We start from the raw sequence: 27,309 nt of genomic DNA, 5'->3' as shown, positions 1-27,309 counted from the left end.
CCCGGTACAAAGAGGGTACTTAATGAGGTATTCGTTGAGTTAATTTTTAATTTTGAATCCTTATTTCAGAGACCTCAACTTTGTTGAACAATTTTGTGTTGAATGGGAGAGAATTAGCTACTGGCTACCAAAATTGGCCAGATTTCCCCCCATGTTTTATCTCATTTGTTTTTTATTTAGCTTTAGAAAACATATTGTCATTATATATTTACAATAATTATTACACATATATAATACTGGGGGTGCCTTGGCTCAGTTGGTTATGCATCCAACTCTTGGTTTCAGCTCAAGTCATCATCTCAGGGTTGTGATACTGAGCCCTGTGTTGGGCTCTGTGCTGAACGTGGAGCCTGCTTAAGATTCTCTCTCTCCCTTTGCCCCTTGCCCCTCCCTGCCTTGCTCATGCACTCTCTCTAAAAAAAAAAAGAAAAGAAAAGAAGAAAGAAAGAAAAATTTTAAAAATTAAAAAAGTAAAAATATCTGAACACAGATGTATCAGTGTTGAATTAAAGGCTTCATGTCACAGAGGTCTACAGCAGAGTAGGTTCCTAATGGAACTGAGAGGGGGAAGATGAACAGTTTAAGAAAAGACAGTAGCACACTCCTACTTTAGGGTGTTGATTAAAAGTTAATAATTTGTGAACTGAGGGAAGATTTTTGTAAGCTTTATTAGAGAGGGCGTGAGTGGGGGGACAGGCACAAGGAGAGGGAGAGAAGCAGACTCCCTGCTGAGTGTGGAGCAACTTGGGGTCCATCCCATGACCTTGAGATCATGACCTGAGTTGAGATCAAGAGTTGGTCGCTCAACTGACTGAGGCACCCAGGTGCCCCAGGAAGATTTTCTTTGGAAAAGATTTTAATTTTAAGTGATCTTAAACCCAACATGGGGCTTGGGCCCACAATCCCAAGATCAAGCATCTCATGTCAGCGAAGCACCCAAGATTCTTTTTTTTAAAGATTTTGTTTTTGAGTGGTCTCTACACTCAACCCTAAGATTAAGAGTTTTGTGCTCTACTGACAGCCAGCCAGGGGCTCTTTAAGGACAACTTTTTTGATTACACGTGACACCTCACACAGGTGTTCACTATGCCTAGGTTCCTACTACTAAGTAAGTGTAAGGAATAGGAAGGAATGTTTACTCAGAAATTCCAGTGTCTATAGCAGTGATGTCCTTGATAATAAAGAGTTTAATTCTGTTAATGGAATATTTTTTTTAAATCTTAGGTTCTGATTTGAGTATTGTTTTCTCTTGTTCCCTCCATTAGCCTGCATATTTATACATTTATTCCATTTTACAGCCCTACCATGTGTCAGGTGTTGGAGCTGTGAAGTCACCACATAGCGCCTGACTTTGAAGTGTTTCCAGTCTAGTGGTAGAGACAGATATATAAAGAAATGTAAGAGGATTGGCCGTAGTAGTCACAGACAGAGTTGGAACACAGAAAGGATAGGGCTCTCCTGGAGTGGGGGTGGCAGGTAAAGTCATGGAATTTGTCACCAGATGTCAGTGCTTTTTTTGATGCTTCAGCCATGAGAAAGTTCTCAGTCCCTGAGCTGTCGAAGTAATCAACTGGGATAGATTTACTGGGTGGCAGTTACCGGTGGGCGACCTCCTCAGCCATTTCCTCTTAAGCATGGACTTTTGAGCAGAACCTCCAAGTAGAATATGACTTCCTATACATTTCTGGTTCCAGGGACACTGGGCTTGACTTTGCCTTCATGTTTGCATTCCCACTCTATCTAGAATGGTACTTTGGATATTGGTGGTACTCATTAAATGTTTACAGTGAAAATGTAATTGAGGAAAATTCATATTATGTAAGAAATGATTTGAGGAGTCTTTATTTATTTTATGAATATATTATTATTTTATAAAAAGACTTTATGTAGAAGTAATGTAAATAGCAGCTCCCCAGGGTAATTAATTAAATTTGTAAAAATTTTGCTAATTCACCACTTTTCTGGAATTTATTGCAGTGTGTAAAGTAAGTTATGCTTTCATAAAGAGTTTAGTTTAATAACCCTTTTGATTGGGGCGCCTGGGTGGCTCAGTGGGTTAAGCCGCTGCCTTTGGCTCAGGTCATGATCTCAGGGTCCTGGGATCGAGTCCCGCATCAGGCTCTCTGCCCAGCAGGAAGCCTGCTTCCCTCTCTCTCTCTCTCTCTCTCTCTCTCTATCTGCCTCTCCGTCTACTTGTGATCTCTCTCTGTCAAATAAATAAATAAAATCTTTAAAAAAAAAATAACCCTTTTGATTAAAAGTTCACACTTTAATAGTAGTCAGTGATATTTTGATTGGTTATGAGCCAACAATGTGTTTCCAACAATTGATTTTACTTAACTTTTTGTTTCAGAATTAAGACCCTGAGGAAGGAAGCAATCCAGAAATTGTGATTTAAGCTTTGATATTTTCCTTAGGAAAGTAGTATTGGTTAATACTTGGATTGAACATTCTTTTTTTTGTTTTTAGAGTTTTGTATTACAAATAAGAAGTCTTTGGGGAGGATGACCTTTCTTTTCAATGTCATATTTAAATACCTCCCTTTATATTATTCCTTGGAACACAGGTTTAAGAATATATATTTAAACTTCTGTGCTCTTTTCAGATACAGTTAAAAAACTCCAGGACCAGAAACATGACATGGAAAGAGAAATCAAGACACTCCATAGGAGACTTCGGGTAGGATAAATCCTCATGTATTATCTCATTAGAATACCTAGGTTTCTGAAAGTTGAGGACAGTGTAGTCCTTGATCGTTGTTAGCATTCGTCTTAAGCTTCAGATACAGTTAAAATACTGATCCTCCTGCCCATTGGGCTGAAAGCAACTGCCATCATTTCAAGTTGGGATTAGTGCTAGATTCTGGATAGAAGAATCTTCTAATAATTTATGAGTGGTAGTTTTAAAAAGATGGATTTGGAAAGCAAGTATTATATTTTGGAAAGAAAAATTATTTGCTCTTGATTAGTAAGTGTCCCAAACCAAGCTGTTTTCATCTGGTTTTCTGTCTTCTGTGGATTTGATCAGCTTGCTGACAGCAGTGCCAGTCTACTGCAGAGGTGGGGGAAGCTCATCTCTTAGTTTGGGTCATGCCTCAGTTACTCAGGCTGTATTCACAGTGTCAGAAAATCGCTTTGTTGGGGGATGGGTGCTGGGCCAGGAATTGGGCAGCTGTGGCTCTGGTGGAGGCAACGCCCTGGGGAGACTTGCCCACCCAGCCACGCCCACATCCTCCATGGCTGTGGGAAGGAGCAGACGGTACAGTTCTTTGCTCTTCTCTTTGTATGACTTTGTCTGCCTAGTTTGAGTTTAGTGTTTTTCATCGGGCTTCCTCTTCCTTTTCCTTGACTTTTGATTTTTTTTTTCCTGTTAGTTTTTGATGTCAAGATATTTATAGATATTCCCTGTAAAATCTTTCCGTATGGTTCACACATATTATCTATTTTTCAGAGGTAAAATGCTGTAAATTTTGAACGATGTGTTTATTTTCATAAGACTTAAAAACTTGCATAAGGAAGGGAGACTTGATATTATTGTCATTAATATTGATTAAGCACTCTGGTGCTCGATGCCTCAGCAGACAGAGCAACTAGAAAGTCTTTTCCTCATTAAGTACAAGTTCACTACTAATAATTGTATTACCTGTTACCTGTTCGAAATTATAATAGCAGTTCTCTGAGATTTAAAAGAAATTAATCATCATTTGGGACAGTGCATTATAGTCCAGTTATAAATACACTTTATTATTTTTAAGTAAGTATTTTTGCTTTCTTTTGGAAATAAAAATTTAGTTTTTTAACGTAGGAAGAATCTGCGGAATGGCGGCAATTTCAAGCTGATCTCCAGACTGCTGTGGTCATTGCAAATGACATTAAATCTGAGGCCCAAGAGGAGATTGGCGATCTGAAGCGCCGGTTACATGAGGCTCAAGAAAAAAATGAGAAACTCACAAAAGAACTGGAGGAGATAAAGTCACGCAAGTATGTTTTGAGAAACCAGTTTTAATAGAGAACACTTCAGTCCCAATTTTGTGATGTGGTATCATGGAAAGAATGAGTGTGGATCCTAGTGGAAGTTACTCAACTTTTCTGGCCTCATTTTATGACGCCTGTAAAATAGTACATTCTATATGATCTGTCAGAGTTGTTATCAATATCTATAATTAATAGTTCTGAGGGGGCCAGAATGGTCCCTGGCACAAAGTACCTTCTAGTTTTCTTCTTTCCTGTATCTCTGCACTCCAGCCCTGTTACTCTGCTTTAGATTAATAGCCTCTGATTAAGGATGTGTAGTATGGAAGTACACATCCTGTCCACTTCTGCTTCTTACTAGCTGTGTGATCTTGGTCAGGACCCTTAACTTCCCTAAGCCTCAGTTTGCTCATCTTTAAGATGGAGGCAGTCCTATCTGCTTTACAGTGTTGCTGGAAGGCTGAAAGGAGATCTGCCTGCCCAGTAGCCAGGGCGATGATGAGTATACTTTATTTTATTTTTTTTAAGATTTTATTTATTTGTTGGAGAGAAAGAGAGAGGGAAAGCACAGAGGGAGAATGAGAGGAAGAAGCAGACTCCCTACTGAGCAGGGAGCCCGGTGTGGGGCTTGATCCCAGGACCCCGGATTAGAAACTTAACCAACTGAACCACCCAGTCACCCCTACCTTAATAACTAATGTTATTATTAGAGACCCAAGTAAAGAGTGCGAAGTGAATTTTTCTCTATCACTCTCTTGAGGAGTTTTCACTTATAACCACCTTAATCTCCATAGTAGTATTTTTTTCCCCATTAACATAGAGATCATTGGAAACCAATGTAGTGCTTTAGATGAGATGCCATTTGTGATGTGTTTTGAGTTCTCAGTGAGATTCCATCTAATGGGTAGGGGGAGTAGTTTTTATGTTTGAGGTTATTATTAAGAATTTGATTATCCAGGGACGCTTAGCTGGCTCAGTCAGTAGAGCATATGACTTGATCTTGGGGTTATGAGTTTGAGCCCCAAGTTGGGCAGGGAGTTTACTTTATAAAGTATTTGGGGGGTCCCTGGGTGGCTCAGTGGGTTAAGTTGCTGCCTTCGGCTCAGGTCATGATCCCAGGGTTCTGGGATCGAGTCTCGCATCGGGGTGGGGGGGTCTCTGCTTGGCGGGGAGCCTGCTCTCCCCCCCACCGCCTGCCTCTCTGCCTACTTGTGATCTCTGTCTGTCAAATAAATAAATCAAATCTTAAAAAAAAAAAAAAAGTATTTGGGGCGCCTGGGTGGCTCAGTGGGTTAAAGCCTTTGCCTTCGGCTCAGGTCATGATCCTAGAGTCCTGGGATTGAGCCCTGCATGGGGCTCTCTGCTCAGCAGGGAGCCTGCTTGCCTTCCTCTCTCTCTGCCTACCTCTCTGCCTACTTGTGATCTCTGTCAAATAAATAAATAAAATCTTTAAAAAAAAAAAAAAAGTATTTGATTTTTCATTACTTTAACTAATTTTTAGGTAGACCTAGGAAAAAATTTAGAAAAATATTTATGGGGTGCCTGGGTGACATAGTTGGTTAGGTGTCCGACTCTTTTTTTTTTTTTTAATTAAGTAATTAATTGGACACAGAGAGAGATCACAAGTAGGCAGAGCAGCAGGCAGAGGGAGGGGGGAAGCAGGCTCCCCTCTTAACAGAGCCCAATGCGGGGCTCGATCCCAGGACCTTGAGATTATGACCTGAGCGGAAGGCAGAGGCCTAACCCACTGAGTGCACCAGGTGCCCCCCTACTCGATCTCATTTCAGGTCTTGATCTCAGAGTTGTGAGTTCAAGCCCCTTGTTGGGTTCCATGCCACCTGGAGCCTACTTAAACAAAACAGAACAAAACAGGATATTCTCAAAAACCTATCTTGTTTCATTGTTGCTTATCTCTAATGAATGGCCCAGAGAAAAGTCGTATTACTAAACCATTTTTCTTTGGCTTCCTTAAGCAGAGCATAGAATGAAGTGGAAGATTATTGTTTTTCTACTTGGTGTAAGACTCATATTACCTTTTTTTGTATACTGTTAAAGAAATGTTTCATTCCTTCTTTTTTTTTTTTTTTTTTAAAGATTTATTTATTTATTTGGGAAAAAGTGCGCGCGACAGGGAGGGGCAGAGGGAGAGGCAGAAAGAATCTCATGCAGACTCTGCCGAGTGTGGGAGCCCAACAGGGAGCTAGATCTCAGGACCCTGAGATCACAACCTGAGCCGAAAGCAAGAGTTGGATGCTTAACTGACTAACCACCCAGGTATCCCTGAAAATTTTCATTCTGAAGTTAACCTGAGGGACTGAAATTCTGCTCTTGAAGAATCATTCCATCAGGTCCTAAAGATGTCCTCAGTGAAACAGTAAATTAATTTTACTAAATCTCAGTCCTTCAGTATATACTCTGTTTAACATCCCATGTGATAAATGGGAAGTAAACATAAAGCACTTTCGCTATGTCTGCTGTATACTCAAGTATGAGGTTGTCTCAGGGAAAGTGCTCTGTGATTGTTAAGAAAAAAAAAAAACAGCTCAAGCTAAAATAAACTGTTCAGACTTTGGTATTTGGTGGATGTCCCTTGGAAATGAATTAAGAGAGACTGTCACTGTCACTTAAAGGAAAACAACTGACTGTATTTGTTGCTGGTGCTAAAATGTGGAAATTTGAGTAAATGTTAGGATTTTAGAAAATTTGTATCTGCCATCACAAGCTTGGCAGCTTCCCGTATTTAAAGAGTTTCCTGATGAGATCATTGCTGATATTAACAAATGTGACTTTTAAATAATAAATCTTATAATGACAGATGTCCTCATTTGGAAAATTCATGTAACTCAGTGAACCAGTGTTTTCTGTATGACCAGTACAGTCACATATGGGTAAAAGATCCATTTAAAGTGTAAGATAGACTAGAGTACTTTTAATGTACAGAGTAGGAGAAGTTTATTCACATGGTTTCAAATTGCACATTGCAACAAACTTTTAAGTAACTACCACTTACTACATTTTGGTATAGTATCAAGTAGAAACAGCCTCGGTTGTCTAAAAAGCCACAATTACCTATTTCACATCATTAAAATAATCTTTTCTTTTTCAACTACTACATATCTCTGAGCCCTGGTTTTTTTTTTTTTTAATGTCACAATAGATTGAATACAGAAGAAGAAATGAGAATCTAATAGTATTCTGTTAAGCCAGACATTAAAGAGATATACAAAAATATAAAAACACTGCTATTCTTCATCTTCTTGTTCTTCCTCCTCTTCTTCCATTTTTTGGTTTTGGAAAATGGTGGTTTTTTCATAAAAGTATATTGTATTGTTAAGTCCTGGGTTTATTTTTATTTTTAGATGAATAAAGTATTTTAAATATATCTTAGTTTAAATTTCCATTATGATAAATGTCAGTAGATATAAGCCACATAAAGAAAAGCTCTTTGGGATCTTCAGTAATTTTTAAGAGTAGAAAGAGGGGGCCCAGGTCTGGGTGTCTCGGTCAGTTAAGTGTCTGCCTTCAGCTTTGGTCATGGTTCCAGGGTCTTGGGATAGAGCCACACTTTGGGCTCCCTGCTCAGTGGGGATTCTGCTTCTCCCTCTCCCTGTGCCCCTGCTCATGCTCTAACTCTTGCTCACTCTCAAATAAATAAATAAATCTTAAAAAAAAAAAAAAAAAAAAGAGTGGAAAGGGACTCCAAGACCAAAAGGTTTGATAATCACTGTTACAGATTATTTGTTAAAACTTCTGAACAGGTTGGGGCGCCTGGGTGGTAATTAAGCGTCTGCCTTCGGCTAAGGTCATGATACCTGGATCCTGGGATTGAGTCCCGCATCAGGCTTCCTGCTTAGCGAGGAGTCTGCTTCTCCCTCTCCCTCTGCCTCTCTCCCCGGCTTGTACACCACATTCTCTCTCAAGTAAATAAAATCTTTAAAAAAAAGTATGAACATGAGACCCTGTGGTACATCTGGAGGAAAACAACTGTCAGAAGAGTAAAATAGCTACCAGATTTTCCCAAGGACTGGCTTAGTTTTTGTCTACCTATAAACTTATTTGATGGTTATATGAAAGGTGCAAACTCTGCAACTGAAATCTCATTCCAGATGAAAACTTCTGTGTTATTTCAGTGAATTAGAGCTAGCCAGAAATAAAATTTATTGATTTTTTTAGATGAATCATGATCCATAACACTGAGCATCTCAGAGACTCATGTTACTAATAGGGCCCAGGTTTTGTTTTGTTTTTTTCTTTGTAGAAATTCTATTTGGATACTACAGAAGGTTTGTTTTAAAGAATATGAACTTTGATTTCATTTCTTTTGTATTTTCCTGTTTGTGCATGGCATATTAGATAGGGCCAGTATAGATAACCCATATGTACTGGTGAATTCCCAGACTCCTCAAAGCAGGACAGAATCTCAAAATCCCAGTTCTGAGTCAAGTTATTTTTGGCCAGCCCACTTTGCATTTTACTGCTAGCTGATTACTGATGTTCTCACCTTACACTTACTCAGATGAAAATGGATTCTTTTGGTTACTTTTGAATATATTTAGTACAACCCAATATAAAAATTATAATATTGTTTCCTGGAATTTACCAAACAAACGAGAATATTAGACTAGGTAATTTATTCAGCTCTACTGATACTTTTTTTGTTCTTTCTTTTTTTTAAGATCTTATTTATTTATTTGACAGAGAGGGAGATCATAAATAGGCAGAGAGTCAGGCAGAGAGAGAGGGAGAAGCAGGGTCCCCGCTGAGCAGAAAGCCTGATGCAGGGCTCAATGGACTCCAAGGACTCCAAGACCATGACCTGAGCAGAAGACAGAGGCTTAACCCACTGAGCCACCCAGGTGCCCCAATACTGTCTTTTTTTTTAAGTGATACTCTTTAACGCTTTTCGGTAGGGAGGCAAAAATGTGTATTTGCTAGTATGTGTGTAAAAAGGCCTGATTTCACTATTGTTTTCAGGCAAGAGGAGGAGCGAGGCCGGGTGTACAACTATATGAATGCTGTTGAGAGAGACTTGGCAGCCTTAAGGCAAGGGATGGGACTGAGTAGAAGGTCTTCAACTTCCTCCGAGCCAACCCCTACGGTGAAAACCCTCATCAAGTCCTTCGACAGTGCATCACAAGGTAATTTCTTAAATCCTATGCCAAGGGCAGGCTGTCGTCATTCACTTAGTATCTGTTCTCTGGTCTGGTTTGATATTCTTTACCGTCTTACTCTCTGAGCCTCATCAAATTCCATGTAGTATTAATGAACTAGTCTTACTATCAGGTGACTTTTAGCAGGGGATTTGGGATCTGTTCAGCTTCAGAGATCTTGTTCTTAGACTCGGTGCCTTGCCCCTCAAAGAAATGTGTCTTCACATAGTCCTGAGGCTCCGAGTGTTTTCTCTATGCTGAAAAACCTCCAGATGTATGAATTCAGCCCTTTCCCTTCATCTGAACTCCTGTAGGTCTATAAATCCAAAGGCTTCCCTGATACTGACACTCAGGTATCTCCTAGACATGTTATGTCCCAAACTGCACTCTTGCCCCTGAGCTTTAGGCTTTCCCCTATGTAAATGGCAGGACCATTCCACCCAATTACTTAAGCCAGAAATCCAAGAATCCTCCTTTTTTTTTAAAAAAAAAGATTTTATTTATTTATTTATTTGACAGAGAGAGAGAGAGATCACAAGTAGGCAGAGAGGCAGGCAGAGACAGAGGAAGAAGCAGGCTCCCCGCGGAGCAGAGAGCCCAATGCGGGGCTCGATCCCAGGACCCTGGGAACATGACCTGGCATGAAGCTTTAACCCACTGAGCCACCCAGGCGCCCCAAGAATCTTCCTCCTTTGTTAAATCCTTCATCTTTCTCACTTCCACATCTAATCCATTATCAGGTCATGTGGATCCAGCCTCCAGCATGCACATCTTTGCTCTATCTACTTCTCTCCATCTCTAGTGCGTAATCAACTGCTAGTACAAGCCATCATCAGCTTCTAATTTCAGTGACTTCCTAATCAGTCTCTCTCTTTCATTTTGATAGAAAGGTCTTTTCTTGCTTAAAGTCCTTTAATTGCTTTTTTGTAGTTAAAGTGAAATTCAGATCCCCAATGCCTGTGTGGTCTGACCCTGCCTTCCTCTTATCCCAGTTGAACCACTCTTCCTCTGTCTTCTGTATTCCTGCCACACTGGACTGCAGGTCCCAAAGCAGGCCAGGCTCCATATTGCACAGGCTCTTCTGTATCCGGAAGCTTATTCTTCCCTCCTTCAGATGACTGGGTCCTTTTAATTTCTCTAACCCCCTCAGCTCTGGGAAGGGGAAAGAGATGTAGTTTAAAAAAAGAAAAAAAAACCCCTAAATGGGGGTGCTTGTCTGGCTCAGTTGGCGGAGAATGTGACTCGATCCTGGGGTTGTGAGTCTGAGTCCCATGTTGGGTTTAGAGATTACTTTAAAAAAAAAAAAGGGGTGCCTGGGTGGCTCAGTGGGTTAAGCCGCTGCCTTCGGCTCAGGTCATGATCTCAGAGTCCTGGGATCGAGCCCCACATCGGGCTCTCTGCTCAGCAGGGAGCCTGCTTCCTCCTCTCTCTCTGCCTGCCTCTCTGCCTGCTTGTGATCTCTCTCTGTCAAATAAATAAATAAAATCTTTAAAAAACAAAAACAAAAAAGAAAACTAGGAGGGCCTGAGTGGCTCAGTCGGTTAAGCATCTGCCTTCTGCCTTCGGTTCAGGTCATGATCCCAGAGGTCCTGGGATCAAGCCCCACAATGGGCTGTCTGCTCAGCAGCAAGTCTGCTTCTCCCTCTTTGATCTCTCTTCCTCTCTCTTTCAAATAAATAAATAAAATATTTTTCAAAAATTAAAAAAAAAGGGGGGGGGCGCCTGGGTGGCTCGGTGGGTTAAAGCCTCTGCCTTCAGCTTGGGTCATGATCTCAGGGTCCTGGGATCGAGCCCTGCGTTGGGCTCTCTGCTCGGCGGGGAGCCTGCTTCCTCCTCTCTCTCTCTGCCTGCCTCTCTGTCTACTTGAGATCTCTGTCTGTCAAATAAAATCTTTAAAAAACAAAAATTTAAAAAAAATAAAATCTTGAAAAAACAGAAGAGAAGAGCACCTGGGTAACGCAGTCAGTTAAGCATCCAGCTCTTGGGTTTGGCTCAGGTCATGATCTGAGGGTGGTGAGATCAAGCCCTGGGTTGGGCATCGTCCTCAGTGCGGAGTTGGCTTAAGACACTCTCCCTCTGCCTGCCCCCCCACTCACCCATACACTCTCTCTAAATTAAATAAATCTTAACAAGAGTAAAATAATGTGTCCTAAAACTTACATTTTCTTCTAAAAATTCTTTAAACTTCACAATAGGCTTTATTCTAATCCTTCTAATAATAATAGAGTTTCTATAATCTGTATTCTGTGAGTGTATGCAAATTAGTTTCCTTGACTTCAAATCAGAGCAAAAGTCACTTATATACTCACATTGTTGGTACAGATATTTTGGAGGATAATATCTTCCAATTTAAAATGCCATATTCATAGATCCTGAAGTTCTTAATACATAATACTGGCACATGTTTATAAATATATATAGATATAGGGACCCCTGAGTGGCTCTGTCTTTAAACATCTGCCCTCAGCTCAGGTCATGATCCCAGGGTCCTGGGATCGAGCCCGGCATCAGGCTCCCTGCTCACCTGGTTCTCCCTCTCCTACTCCCCCTGCTTGTGTTCCCTCTCTCGCTATGTCTCTCTCTGTCAAATAATAAATAAAATCTTCAAAAAGAATGTATATAGGTAGATATAGATAAAGATACACACACAAAGTTTTCAGTGGAGGATTGTTTGAAAAAAAAGGGAAAACCTGGAAATTGCTTAAGAGCCCGTTAAAAGGATTAAGTCATTATGACCCATTAGTACAATAGAATGCTGTGCATTTTTTAATAAGAATGAGGTAAATCTCAAAGTACTTATGTTAAAATATGCCTGCAATCCTTTAGAGTAAGTTGCAGACCAGTATTTCATAGTGTGATCTCATTTTGTTTTTTTAAGTGCATAGATTTTTGCATTAAAAGTGCAAGAAAGATGCACTTGGAACTATTGTTAGTGGCTACCTCTGGGTAATATGAGGAGCTAAGATGAAAGAAAGACTTACAAAAATCTGTACTTCTAAAATGAAATGATAATGGAGTGTCTACACTAAATTAAAGTCATGAAGTTATTCAGAATATTGATGAAATGGGCCCTAATGCAAAAAAGATAAATCTGCTTCTGTACTGATCTTTTTTAAAAAGCAGTATTTTACAGGGGTGCCTGGGTGGCTCAGTGGATTAAGCCTCTGCCTTCAGCTCAGGTCATGATCTCAGGGTTCTGGGACTGAGCCCCGCATCGGGCTCCCTGCTCAGCAGGGAGCCTGCTTCCTCCTCTCTCTCTGCCTACCTCTCTGCCTACTTGTGATCTCTGTCAAATAAATAAAATGTAAAAAAAAAAAAAAAAGGCAATATTTTACAATAAAATATATCTAAATGACTCCATATTGCACTGCCTAATTATATATGCAAAAGAAGTTAACACAAAGTATTCAAATGACTTGTACATGAGTGTTCGTAATAGCATTACTCATAATAGCCAAAACATGGAAACAATCCAGCTGTCCATCAGTTGATGAGTGGATAAACAGAATGTGGTCTCTACATCTGAAGGAATATTATTCAGCCATAGGAAGGAAGTACTAATACATACTACCATGTGAAAAATATGCTAAGTGAAAACAGCCAGACACAAAAGGTCATGGGTTATAAGATTCCGTTTTTATGGAATGTGGAGAATAGCTAAGTCCATAGACGCAGAAGGCAGTTTGTTGACAGTTGCCAGGTACTGGGGAAGAGATATATGGGGAGTGATTGCTTAATAGAGACTGGGACATTTTGGAACTAGGTAGAAGTGATGATGGCTGTGCAATATCGTGAATGTACTAAATACCTTTGAACTATACATTTTAAAATTATTTACTTTCTATTACGTGAATTTTTTTCAAAGATTTTATTTATTTATTTGAGAGAGAGAGTGCACAAGAGAGCACAAGTGGTGGAGAGGAAGAAGCAAGCCTCCCATCAAGCGGGGAGCCCAATGAGGGCTTCATCCCAGGACCCTGAGATCATCACCCAAGCCAAAGGCAGTTGCTCAACTACTCAGCTACCTAGGTACCCCTATTAGGTGAATTAAAAAAATTTTTTTTTTAATTTTAAGTAGGCTCCACACCTAAGACAGGGCTCGAATTCACAACCCAAAGATAAAGAGTAGCATCCTTTACTGACTGAACCAGCCAGGTTCCCCTATTATGTGAATTTTATCTCAGTAAAAGAATGCATCTAAAAATAGCAATTTAAATATAAGTACTTGGTTGCATAAAAAGGTCCACAATGATCTACTTTTCATCTTTTCCTACTGTGTGATGTGCCTGATTTTATATATGTGTCCCATTTTGATTTTAATTTGGCTTCAAACAAACATTTTTTTTAAAGATTATGTTTATTTATTTGACACAGAGAGAGAGATCACAAGTAGGCAGAGAGCAGGCTGAGAGAGGGGGAAGCAGGCTCCCTGCTGAGCAGAGAGCCCGATGAGGGGCTCTATCCCAGGACCTTGAGATCATGACCTGAGCTGAAAGCAGAGACTTTCCCCACTGAGCTACCCAGGTGCCCCAAATAACCATTTTTTATGCACCCTCTACTAAACTCTGTATCAAGCCCAAGTATCTGGAAGTGAGTAAATTATGGATCCGACTTTTGAATAGTTCAGTCTAGAGAGGGAGATTGATGTGTAAGCGAATAATTAACAGACATCTGCATTAAATGTAAACCAGAAAGTACTTGCAAAGTGAAGTGATGAACTCCGCAGGAGGAGATGAGAAAAGCTGAATGGGAGCCCAGTATTCCTTTGTTTTTTGTTTGCTTTTGTTTTCCAGTGTGCCTTCATTGAATGCATATCCACTATGAGCCCAGCTTCTCACCTGGTGCAGTTACAGAAATATTCCTCTTGGGTTTTTTGAACTTGAATTGCATTGGCTCATGGAGTTCTTTAACTACCCAAGTTAATGAAATGGCAAAAATGAGATGATTGGCATAACCAGTTTGGGAATCAACACAACTACTCTAGGGAACAGTCTGCCTGATGGCAGGAGAAGCATCACCTGTTAAGCAGGACTGTGAGCGAGCACCGAGGAGGTTAGGCCTCAGGACAGCTTCCAGGGGGTCCAGAACATTGGGTAGCCTGAGGGATCCTTCAGGGGAGACCAGTTATAAAAGCTTCCACTCTACCATGATGCATTCAGTATTTGTTTGTTTGTTTCTGTAGTACCAAACCCCACTGCAGCCACAATTCCTCGCACGCCTTTGAGTCCAAGTCCGATGAAAACCCCTCCTGCTGCAGCTGTCTCACCTATGCAGGTAAGTGTCCGTGACCATAGAGGCCGTGGGAGCCTCAGCATCTAAAAGTTTGTCCTCCTAAAAGTCATTTACACTTATGTTAGGGGGGGCAAATGACTTACCTCCTGAGGAATGTAGTAGTTAGGATTGTAAAATAATGTAAATATCCTTAATTGAGATAAATTACGAAGACGTCCATTGTGTTACTCTTCGGAAAGTAATAGTGCTAGCTAACAAGTACTGAGCACTTGCTGTGTGTTCTACATTATTCCCTGTGCTTTATCATGTGAATTTATGTAATTCTCACAACAGCCCTGTTGGCTACCAGGTACTATTCTTACCTCTAGTTTTCACATGTGGAAACTGAGGCCTAGAAAAGTTCAGCAGCTTGCTGAGGGTCATATAATGAAGTGGTGGAGTGGGGATTTGAACCTGAGCAGTGTGGGTTCAGGGACCATCTCTCTAAGTAGGATATGTAGTTGGCGTGTGTCAGCCTCCGCTACCTAACAAATTAAAGCTTAGTGGTTTAAAAGAGCAGTTGTATGATTTTCGCATTTGTGTGTTGAATAGGCAGCTTTGCTGGCTTTCTGTGGGCTCACTTCTATACCTGCACTTAGCCACAGGGTGGGCTGAGGCCTGGATTCAGCAAGGATGCCTGGGCCACTCCGTGTGGCATTTCCTCTCAGGTTCCTTCATGGTGTGGTGTCTCGAGGTTCAACCAAATCCTAAGGCTGGCCCAGGTTCAGAGTTGGGGTTTCTGCAGAAGGTTCATTATGGGCTGTTTTTTTTAGCCATCTAGTACAAGGGCATTGCTGATCCATTGTAAACAAGTCTCTGAAGTTGCTCTTCCTGGCTGCTGTGGAAATGTAGGCCAGAAGCAAGGGAGATGGTTGTTCTGTAGTGCTCATTAGGCCTCTCACTGTACCCTTGTTGGTCAGCTGCTTTTGGAAATAGTGGCTGTGGTGGAGTTTTCCACATAAGTTAGAGTAGCCAAAGGAAAACTGGCCATAAACCTAGTACCTAGTACCTTTTGATACAGGGGAGCCTTGGCCATACCTCTTCCCTAAAACTAGCATTTGGGAGCATTTTATTTTTAAATTGAGACCTTTGTGCTTTGTTAATTATTGGCCATATATTTTACGAGTGAATCTGTTGTTGCTGTTTTTCTTGTTCTTACTTTTTAACTTTCTCCTATGTGAAATTTAGGGTAAATGTGTACTCCTTCTGCATTTGTAATGTGGCAAATTAGTGGTGCTGCATTTCCATGTGTACAGAAGGTGTTAATGCTCTTAATTTACCATGAAGGCAAGGGAATTCCAATCGTACTATAGATTTAATGCTTTTTATATGCTCTCTATTACTCAGACTTTTTCTGTAGACCTCAAGATGCAAACTATAAACTTCAAAAGAGGTGAAATTTCTTTAATATTTGTTGGTTGAAATTTAATATACAAAGCATGACTTTGTAAATCTTTATAAAGGTAGGAGGTGAAAAATTTCATCTCTGTACCTTGATAGAAGTTAATGTAAGTCATATTCAGTAGCTTTTTAGTACTCGGTTAGCACAATGCTTCTCAAATCTAATTGTGCATTAAAACCATGTGGAGAGGTTTTAAACACATAGATTCCCAGGCCTCATCCTAGTGAGTGAGAATCTCTAGGGAATAGGGCCTAAGAGTGGGATTGTTAGTTTTTCAAAACTCCCTGAGTGGGAATTCTACTTCTGACTTCGAGGGAGTGACTGGCTGGATTACTCTGCCACCCCCAGCAACTCGAAAGCTGGACAAATTAAAGGAAGCAATTACATTCAGACATGTACAGCAGGCAGCATGAGACTGTGGTCCTTAAATAAAAGTCCTGCTGGGCCCACACTTTTCCTGTTGGGAGGTTCCAGATGGTGGTTCCGGGGGGATGAAGCCAGATAGAGTCAGGAAGGGGGAACTAACTGAGTCTGAGGAGACAGAGATCGGTGTTCAGGGAGGATGAGAGTGCTGGAATTTGCAGGGCTGAAGACCTAGGAGGAGGGAGCTACACAGAGGAAGGGCCTCTGCGGAGGCATCCCTATGAGTCTTTGCCTGAATGCTAGTCTGCACAGGCACAGGGTGAACCCTCACAAGGCTGAGTAAGAACAGATTCCCAGGACAGAAGAGTTATCAGGTAAACACTTCCCGTGGTTCACAGAGAGCAGGGAATCATTTGATTTCCAACTGGCCACCGTGGAGAAATCTGGGAATACTTGGAGCATTCCGTAGAGACCCCTGAGGGCCACACCCTAAAGCAGAACTACACTGCTCTTGAGTAAGCACTATGCTACACCTGCCTTAAAAATAAACCTCAGAAGAGGAGGAGATCCGTAAGTAACTGGGTCCTCAGCCTCTGAAGTGCTTCTTAGTGACTCTCAGAAGTCACACACTTGTGGAATCTGCTCCTCTTGAGTGTTGGCTGGACTTTTGGCTCACTTCTGATGAATACAGTATGGCAAAAGGGGTGGAATGTCACAAGGTAGGGTTATAAAAAGAGTATCTTCTGTCTTGAGGTTTCCTCTTGCTCTCTTAGATCTAGTAACTCCAGTGAACAATTGAAAATGGAAATACTTAGCAATACATTTAATAGAATGTTGTGCAAAATCTGTATAATGGAAAATAAAGTATTGCTGAGAGAATTTGAGGAAGTAATAAACAGATATATTCATGGACTGGAAGACTCAGGATTGTTATTATCTTATAGCTCTCCCTCACAATCCCAGTGAGGGATCCAATACAATCCGAGTGACAGTCCTGCATGCTATTTTGTAGAAATTGATAATACAGTTTTAAATTTATATGGAAATTCAAAGGACCCTGAATAGCCAAGGCATCTGGGAGATTAAAAAAAAGGAAGGGGAGACAGATTTGGAAGATTTATACTACCTGATTTTAGCACATAGAGTAATCAAAGACAGTGTGGTACTGACATAGTTTGTTTATTTGAAATCTTCATTAAGCTGATAAATTCCCCATCTCACAAATAGAGTACCAGCAGCTGCACTTACTGATGTAGTTTAAATGTAGACATTATATCAGTAGATTAGATAATCCAGAAATAGGCCAGCTGATTTTCAGCAGAGGTGCCAACATAATTCAGTGGGAGAGGGGTAGCCTTTCCAACAAAGGATTCCAGAACAGCTAGAATCTATATGGAAAAAAGATAACCACAGCTGTTTCTCATGGCATTTATAAGAATTAAAATTGATTGTAGACCTATATGTGAAAGCTAAAACTAAAAAACTTGTGGATGAAAACATTAGAGAAAATCATCCTGATCTTCGAGAAGGCCAAGATTTCTTATTTAGAACATTAAAAGGAGCTGTGAAGGAAAATTGATAAACTGGACTTCAAAATTTGAAACTTCTGAGAGACATTAAGAAAATAAAAGATAAGTTATAGACTCAGGAGAATATAATCACACTACATTTATCTGTCAAAACACTTGTTTTTTGTTTTTTTTTTTAAAGATTTTATTTATTTATTTGACAGACAGAGATCACAAGTAGGCAGAGAGGCAGGCAGAGAGAGAGGGGGAAGCAGGCTCCCTGCTGAGCAGAGAGCCTGATGTGGGGCTTGATCCCAGGACACTGGGATCATGACCTGAGCCGAAGGCAGAGGCTTAACCCACTGAGCCACCCAGGCGCCCCTGTCAAAACACTTGTATTCCAAGAAAACATCCTCATCTTGATTGAAGACAAACCAGTAAATACTGGACAAAAGATTTTAAAAGTCCCTTCCTTAGAGAAGATAGACAAATGGCCAGTAAACCCATAAAAGGATGTTCAACATCATTAGTCATTGGAGAAGTAAAAATTAAATTACAGAAAGATCTCACTATGTACCCTCTTAGGATGGCTAAAATTAGAAGACAGTCTCAAATGTTGGGAAGGATGTGAAGAGGCTGAACTTGGCACACTTTCCTGCTGAGAATATGAAAAGAGTCGTTAGAGGTTCGCCGGATAAAAAAGGGCTGGGGGGAAAGCTGGGAAAATAAGCATGACAGAAAGGACAGTGACGGTAAACACCCTGGTCTATGTGGAAACGAATAGTTTGGTGGCATTTGAGCATTACACAGAGGTGGCAGGAGACAACGCTGAGGAAGAAGGAGGAAATATTTGTGGCAGATACTTGTGGTTGCATGCAGAAAGATGCATGTATCTGACTGGAGATGAGAAAGCCAGAGGCAAAGCCATTGTGGTGGCGCTGAATTAAGATGCCAGGTTGTACTGGGGCTCTTGTAGTAGGTGCAAGTCCGTATTTCACTGATGGGTGTGTAATTGTTAAGAATTCTCTTTAAACAAAACAATGTCAGTATACTGGTTGTGATAGTATGCTATAAATGTTACCATTGGGGAAAACTGAGTAATAGGCACAGGGGATATTTCTGTATACATTTTTTAAATATATTGATCACATTGTATGCCTCCAAGTGTGTGTGTGTGTGTTTTAGTCTTACCATAACAATATGGATAGAATGATGGAGATTTACAACTAAATATTACTCTCAGCAGTGTTGACTTTGTGAGTCCCAGCTCTAGATTTATGCTAACTTTGACACTGTTCATGTTACGATTTCAGAGACATTCCATAAGTGGACCAATCTCTACATCCAAGCCCCTGACGGCACTGACAGATAAGAGACCAAACTATGGGGAGATCCCTGTTCAAGGTATATCTTGTATGGCACAGTATTTCACTTCTGCTGTCAATTCTTTGATTCTTCTGACTTTTTTGGCTAACTAAATTGTGATTTTCTTTGTTCTTGACATTATTTCAGCTGCTCTGGTGTACATCTTTATCAGAAGCTTACTAATAATACGTCATCATTACAGATAGGAGGATTCGTTATACATAAATATGTCTTGGAAGACAGCTCTCTAGACATTATGATAGGCAATGGAGAGTCCACACCATTACTAGGCATTTTGTTTTCAAGTTTTTCATGGGGTAGGTGCTGTTACCCACATTTTATAGATACTAAAAACGAGGTTTCAGAAAGTTAAATAACTTAACACAGGTTAACAATGAACAGTAGGCCTGGGCAACCTGACGCCAAAGCCCATTCTTTTAACCTCTGTGCTCGGTATTATTGTCCATACAAGGAAACTGAGAATCTGAAACATGAGGTTGAGATGAGGTCCATTCTTTTGTGCACTTATAAGGGGCTTGGCTGTTCTCACACAACTTTTATGGTAGAGCCAGTACCAGAACCCACGTCTCCTGCCTTTCGAGGTCAGAGCGCCTTCTCTGACCCTATACTGCCTCTTCCTGCACGGTGCTGCAGAGCGCTGGAAAATGGTTTGTAGCATTAGGGCATGGTGGCTTCACTTGGGGTCAGTGTGGAAGTGCCCATGCCCAGGCTTCTCTCAGCTGATGTAGGCTGATCGCCTCCACGTGTTCATCTCTGCATTCTCTCGGTTGTGGCAGTTAGCCTTTAGGCGCGTGACTACAAGATTTCAACAGGTGTGGGTTAAAAAATAAGCAGACTTGTGAGAATTAGTCCCTCAGACAACCCAGAAGATGCTCTGTGGGCCCCATAGAGCACCTGTGCAGGAGGTGTCCAGTTTGGCGGTGGGACTGGCCCTTCCTCTGCCAGTCGCAGGTATACTGCATATTCAGAGGACCTGCTCATGCCTGCAGTTAGGGATAATGGAGCACAAGATGGTGCTGCTGCCTCCTTCCCGACAGAAGGGCTTGCCTTCTACCCCTTCTTCTTGGCTCTGGTACATTTGTAAGTCATGACTTGAGGTATTTTCTCCCCTCAAAAGGTCCTTCTGTTAAAGGAAAAAAAATAGTGAAAGGTGTCAAGTCTCTCTCTACATTTTTTGACTGTGTTCCCACCCTTGAGTCCCAGATGGATCCATGGATTATGTATGTATAGGGTGCCACTGAGCATGCTGTCTTCTGGGATGTTAATTTTTATTTCCATAATGCCACACTCTTGTGTCTTCTCTCTTCCTCCCTGGCTGCTCCTCCCATCACCTGTGCTTGATTCCCCTTCCTGACCTGTAAATGGTGGTATACCTCCAAGCTAAGTTCCTGGGCCTGCCTTCTCTGTCTGTACCCTGCTGCTATATTCTTTCTCATAGTTCTAACTGTTATTTGTCAAACTGGTATCTCCAGTCTGTTTCTCTACTCTAGACTCATATACCCAGTTGCCTACTCAATAGCTCCATTTGGATGTCAGTCTCAGATGGCGTGTGTCCAGGACAAGGTTTTCGGATTTTCTAAACTTGTCCTACCTGTAATCTGTCTTCTCCATTTCAGTTAATGACAGTTTTATCCTCCAGAAACCTTGGAATCATCCTTAACTCCCTTATCTTATACCCCATATCTGCAGACTGTTAGGTTTTTTTATTTTTTTTTCTTCATGATCAAATAAATTTTTATTTTTTATTTTATTTTTTATTTTAAATTTTTTTAGGTAGGCTCCATGTGGGCTTGAACTCATGACCCTGAGATCAGGACTTGAGCTGAGATCAAGAGTCTGATGCTTAACCAACTTAGCCACCCAGGCGCCCCAGTCAAATCAGTTTTTTTAATTGAAGAATAAGTGACATATAACATTAATTTCAGGCTTTCATGTTTTTGTACATGTTACAAAATGATCACCACAATAAGTCTAGTTACCATCTGTCACCAAAGTTACAGAGCTGTTTTGTCCTTTAGGAAACTCTCTGTTGGCTCTACATCCAGAGTCGGAGAATTGCTCTTCCCTCTACCATCACCTAGCCTTGGTCAAGCCACCATCATTTCTCACCTTGGTTCTGACAAAAGATTCGTAATCTACCCTCACAATCTATTCTTTTTTTTTTTTTTTAATATTTTATTTATTTATTTGACAGACAGAGATTACAAGTAGACAGAGAGAGAGAGGGAGGGGGAAGCAGGCTCTCCGCTGAGCAGAGAGCCCGATGCGGGGCTCGATCCCAGAACCCTGAGATCATGACCTGAGCTGAAGGCAGAGGCTTTAACCCACTGAGCCACCCAGGCACCCCCCTCACAATCTATTCTCAACCCTACAGCCAGCGTACTCCTGAAAAATATAAATTGGAACAGTTCATTCTGTTCAGAACCTCCCCCTAAGTCCCCATTTCTCTCAGAAGAAAAGCTAGAGTTCTCTCAGTGGCCTCCAGGCCCTCCCAACGTGGCCTTGGTTGCCTCTCCAGCCTTACCATGTTTCCCTTTCAGTCACTCCCTGGGCACTCCGGCACACCCACGGCCTCGAAGTCTGGCACTGGAACTTCCTGTGCCTGAGAGCGCTGCCGCATGTCCACACAGCTCCCTCGGGCCCTCCTTCAAGGCTTTGCTCTAGGCTCTCCTCAGCTGGTGGGTGCCATATGTAAAATTAGAAACCGTATGACCGTCTACACACCCCTTTCCCAAACTTTCTCCAACCCCTTTAAAAAAACTTGGATGACTTAACCCTTTGGACACACTGCATAGTTTACTTGTCTATAGCTTTTATTGTCTGCCTCCCTAGACTGTGAGGTCCATGAATTCAGGGATTTAATGTCTGTTTGATTCACTGAGGTATCTCAGCACCTGTTGTCTTACTGGGCTCTTGATAATAAATTGTGAGATGAGTGAATGAAGTGCAAGTTAAAGCATGTAAAGGGCTTAGCACAGATTTTAGTCCAAAGTAAATGCTCACTGTGAGATTTTATCACTGTTAGCATGTGCTACTTCTCGTAGCACAAGTGGCTGAGGAGGATGGCTCTTTATTGTCTGAGTACAAGATTGTATTTCACTGCAAGGCCGCCAGGGTCTGCAGGATTTTGCTTAGCAGCTGACAAGTGGTTGTGAGAAACCATCACTACATGTTATGTTTTGGGCATCTTAAAGCTGCAGGCACCAAGGGCAAAGATGGAAGCCAAGGGTTCAGGAGCACTCCCACTCAGCTGCCTGTTGCATCTGCCCCCATTCTGTCAATGAAGTCAGCCTTTTGATCTGCAGTCAATGCCAAGTACAGTTGAAACCAGGACCAGGATGCTACAGCCTTTGAGAATATATGTAACACTGGGCCTGTAACAGCCCTGTGGGAGTGACCCCATCTGGAGAGCCTTGAGGTCATCTTCAGACACAGAGAAAACAGAGTCCCCAGGTCCCAGTTATCTAAACTGTGATAAGAGAGTAGGATTTCCAGGCTCTCTTGAAACAGTTTTCTTTCTCTTTCTTTCTTTCTTTTTTTTTTTTTTTTAAGATTTTATTTATTTAATAGAGAGAGAGAGAGAGATCACAAGTAGGCAGAGAGGCAGGCAGAGTGAGAGGGGGAAGCAGGCTCCCCGCTGAGCAGGGAGCCTGCTGTGGGGTTCGATCCCAGGACCCTGAGATCATGACCTGAACTGAAGGCAGAGGCTTAATCCACTGAGCCACCCAGGCGCCCCTCAAATTGCTTTTCTTCTTTGATTGTTTCCTTTATTGTCATAAATAATCAAAGAATAGTCTATAATTTTCATTTTGAAAGTTTCAGTGGCTTCATTACTTAAACTTTCAAAGGTGCTGCCTCTTGTTCTACACTTAAATTAGAGAATTTGGTGTTTTTTCCGATTAAGTATATTATAATAGCCATAGGGGTTTTTGTTCTATTTTAGCATCATGCTTATATGTCAGTTGTGGGAAAATATTTCATAGCAGAGAAATCTTACTATAAATGGACTAATCAGATGCTCTTTTGTTGGTATTATTGCCTTAGGGTCATGATTGTGCCACCTCAGTGACTCTTTGTACATAGGATATGAATTAGCATTTATGGCCTAATAAGCAGGAAAAGATAGATCTGCTAACTAAGTACATGGATACAGGTGGTTGAAAAGGTCTTTATTGACCCTACTTACACAGTGTGATGTTTTAAGGTCCGGAGTATTAAGCAAAGACCTCAGCTGGATGTTGCAGATGGCTGGGGAGCCTGGGTTTTTGCCCCATGTCAGGGTGATCTTGTAAGTGCCTTCTCTGTGTCATGGCTTAGACATTTGGTATCTGAGAAAGTTCATTAATCCAAGTGGATTTATGTTCTGTAAAGAAATTCATACTCTTGGGGTGCCTGGATGGTTCATTTGGTTAAGCATCTGCCTTCGCTTTGGTCATGTTCTTGGGGTCCTGGAATCGAGCCCCGCATCAGGCTCCCTGGTAAGTGGGGAGTCTGCGGCTCCTTCTCCTTCTGCCTCCCCTGACTGACTTTCTTTCTCTCTCAAATAAATAAAGTCTTTTTTTTTTTTTTTTAAGATTTTATTTATTTATTTGACAGAGAGAGACACAGCGAAAGAGGAAACACAAGCAGGGGAAGACGCAGGCAGAGGGAGAAGCAGGCTTCCTGACGAGCAGGGAGCCTCATGTGGGGCTCAATCCCTGGACCCTGGGATCATGACCCGAGCCAAAGGCAGACACGGAACAACTGAGACATCCAGGTGCCCCTCAAATAAATAAAATCTTAAAAAGAAAGAAAGAAGGAAAAAAAGACTCTTATCATCTGTCTAAATTGCATTACTTGAGGCTAGAGATATAAAAAGTTTTAAAAATGCAGTATTTTGAAGACATTGATTTATGGTAAGGGTACATATAATAAATGTGATATAAAGGAGGTTTTACTAGAAAGCCAGATCTGTGTTGAAAGTTATAGTCTTAAGTTAAAAAAAAGAAAAAGAGCTTTCTTTTAAAAAAATGAAAGTTAAAAAATATATATATATATGTGTGTGTGTGTGTGTGTGTATATATATATATACATATATATATACACATTTACTTGAGATAGAGAATGAGAAAGAGAATGCACACAAACAGGGACCAGGGAAGGCAGAGGGAGAAGCAGGCTTCCCACTGAGCAGGGAGCCCAATGTGGGACTCAGTCCCTGGACCCTGAGATCATGACCTGAGCCAAAGGCACATGCTTAACCAACTGAGCCACCTAGGCACCCTAAAAAAGAGCTTTCTATTTAAAAAGTTTCAGAGCAATTTTCATTCTCCAGAGGTAGATCTAAGTCAGATTCTGGCTCAGCCCTAGATCCCATCCTAATGGGAAATTCCTAGGAAAAATTCAGCTAGAAATCCTCCCCTCTTGTATTTATAGTCTGATGAATATCTTGTCTGCTCACTTCTAACCTCTCCTCTCCCTCAACCCTTTCCTTCTTTTCTCTGTGGTTCTTGGTATTTGTCTTGATGAACCAGAGTATCTAGGCTCCTTTTTTCCCCCAACATATTATTACAGAAAATTTCGAACATAGAGAAAACTTGGAAGAATTTGTATAGTGGATATCTACAGTGCATTATCTAGATTCTTAAGTACTTTACTGTGTTCATTTTTTTTTTTTAAAGAAGATTTTATTTATTTATTTGATGGAGAGACACAGCGGGAGAGGGAACACAAGCAGGGGGAGTGGGAGAGGGAGAAGTAGGTTCCCCACTCAGCAGGGAGCCCGATGCGGGGCTCGATCCCAGGACCCTGGGACCATGACCCGAGCCAAAGGCAGATGCCTAACCTACTGAGCCACCCAGGTGCCCCTGTGTTCATGTTTTCATGTTTATCCACCCTTCTATCCCTTCAGCCCATCTTGTTTTTTAAATGCTTCTCAAGAGAGGTAAGTTGTCATTGGTACATTTGAGCATGCATTGCAATATTTATTTAAGGTGCCCTGTCTGCCTTTAAACTCTTGAGGTAAACCTTATAGAAGAGTTGCAAAAATATTAGAGCTCTCTCTCACACTTTTCCTCAGCTTCCATTATAATGAACATCCTGCATAGCAACAGGGCAGTTATCAAAAATAAGAAATCAGTATTGTTAACATACTGTTACCTAAACTACAGGTGTTTAGATTTCACCAGTTTTTCCACTGCTGTCTCTTTTAATTCCAGGATCAAATCCCAGGCCCAACTTTGTGTTGTCTTATCTCCTGAAGCCACCACCAGTTCATCAGTCTTTCTCTGTCTTTGTGACCTTGACACCTTTGAAGAATACTGGCCAGTTACTTTTTTAGAGTATCTCAGTATGGATTTGTGTGGTATTTACTCCTGACTGGGTTGAGGTTATGTACTGTCAGCAAAGCAGCTGTGACAGGGGTGAGGGCCCTTCTCAAGTATCGTATCAGGGACATGTGAGGGCCATACATACTATTACTAGCCATGTTGACTGTGATCAGTTGGTGAGGATGGTTGTCTGCTAGTAATTAATAAATACCCTATTCCTGTTTAAACTTTCTATCACTGATTTTAGCATCCGTTTGGGTATTTTGCCTGCGGGAATTATTCAAATCATTATACTACTGTTTGTTTTTTTTTTTAATTTTTTTTTTTTTTTTAAGATTTTATTTATTCACCTGACAGACAGAGACCACAAGTAGACAGAGGCAGGCAGAGAGCAAGGAGGAAGCAGGCTCCCTGCCGAGCAGAGAGCCCAATGCAGGGCTCGATCCCAGGACCCCGGGATCACGACCCGAGCCGAAGGCAGAGGCCCCAACCCACTGAGCCACCCAGGCGCCCCACTACTGTTTTATTTTTAACATATATTTGTATTAGTATAGATTCATGGGTATTTATTTTATTCTTTGTGTTGTAATCTCTTACTGTTATTATTTTTTGTTGTCGTTTCTCAAATTATTCCAACTTGGGAACCATTCGGAGCTCTTTCACATTGGATCACTGCTCTTTTAATGCCCACCCCCCACAAAGCGCTTTCTTACTTTTGGGCACCGGAAGGTGATCCAGACTCCTCCAGTCTCCCAACAGCAGAAACCTGGACGTCATTGTCCATAATATACTTACTTATTGAACCCTCCTGTGCATGTCCAGTCGTTTCACGGTTGCTACACCGTACCCCTGTGAAAAGCAGATCTGCAGAGTACAGTGCATACAGTTCATTTTGTGTTTAGCCTGAGAGTATCCAGTCAAAACACCGTTTTTCTACTTAGGTCAGCTCCCTTTTCACCACTGTCTCAGTATAGTTATGCCATGCTTTTGTAATACAGTTAGATTAATTTTGTCCAGTCTGTATTTCATCCCTCCACGCCCCCCACTTCTGATTGATTTTCTTAAAAATTTTGTATCTAGTAATTCATTCTGTTCTGTGCATTGTAGGGTGCTTAGCAGCCTCCCCGGCCTCTACCCACAAGGTAGAGGTGTGGCAGTGGAAAGTGCCTCAAGACAATGCCGTGTTGGCAAACTTGCCTTCAGTTGAGAACCAGAGACATGGTTCTCACAGTTTTATTTATCTGATTTTAGCAGAGAGATGGAAACTATAAGCAAAAATCAAAGGAAAGAAGGAAAGCTTCACTGATCTTCTGTTTGTCTATTTCCATCAGAGGCTCTAACATACTCATTATAGTATTTTAAGTGCCCTATCAGATAGTTCCAACATCTCTGCTACATCTGTGTTGGTTTTATTGATTACTTTGTGCCTTGACATAGTAAACTGGATATACTTTTTTTTTCTTGTTTTTTTTTTTTTTAATATTGTAGACTTTGTTGAAATCTGGACATCTTATATAGGGCAGTAGATTGGTTTTATGCCTTGACACAGGCACCTCTTTGAGTTGATTTGAGTTGATCTGTTCAGGAGCTGGGCTGGCTTTGGGTTTTAAGTTGCTGTGGTGTCCTTAGTGCACAGCAGGCTTCCAGCTGCTCTGGTGATCCTTATATTTAGAGGGGGGCTGGTGTTTGGGAGGAGTTTTCTCAATGTTCGCTCCAAATACTGCTTTCGGCTGCCTTTGCATATTGCGTCTTAGGGAGCGCCAGTCTCACATTCTTGTGACTCTTTCAGCTCAGATTTCTCATCTGTTGAGAATATGTATATATATTTTATAATGTCGAGCATATCTGTAATAGCTGCTTTAAACTCTTTTTTGCTAATTCTAACATGGATTATCTTTGGGTAGGTTTTGGGTAGGTTTCCATTTCTTTTGAGTATGGGTCACTTTTCTC

At 41.2% G+C, this 27,309-nt stretch overlaps 1 protein-coding gene across 1 annotated transcript in view; it reads left to right on the top strand.

Moving 5' to 3' along the window:
- Positions 1-27,309, top strand: part of SPECC1L (sperm antigen with calponin homology and coiled-coil domains 1 like) — a 109,603-nt gene that overhangs the window by 39,433 nt on the left and 42,861 nt on the right. The window contains exons 6-10 of the mRNA XM_032876039.1: positions 2,606-2,679; positions 3,805-3,980; positions 8,946-9,109; positions 14,304-14,395; positions 18,979-19,069. Of these exons, the coding sequence (XP_032731930.1) occupies positions 2,606-2,679; positions 3,805-3,980; positions 8,946-9,109; positions 14,304-14,395; positions 18,979-19,069 (597 nt within the window). The remainder of the gene's footprint in view (positions 1-2,605; positions 2,680-3,804; positions 3,981-8,945; positions 9,110-14,303; positions 14,396-18,978; positions 19,070-27,309) is intronic.

This window comes from Lontra canadensis, unplaced genomic scaffold (assembly GCF_010015895.1).
Source record: "Lontra canadensis isolate GAN:19392208 unplaced genomic scaffold, GSC_riverotter_1.0 scaffold57, whole genome shotgun sequence".
Lineage (NCBI taxonomy): Eukaryota > Metazoa > Chordata > Mammalia > Carnivora > Mustelidae > Lontra > Lontra canadensis.
The sequence above is the reverse complement of the archived record's forward strand: the minus strand, read 5'-3'. Positions and strand labels throughout refer to the sequence as shown.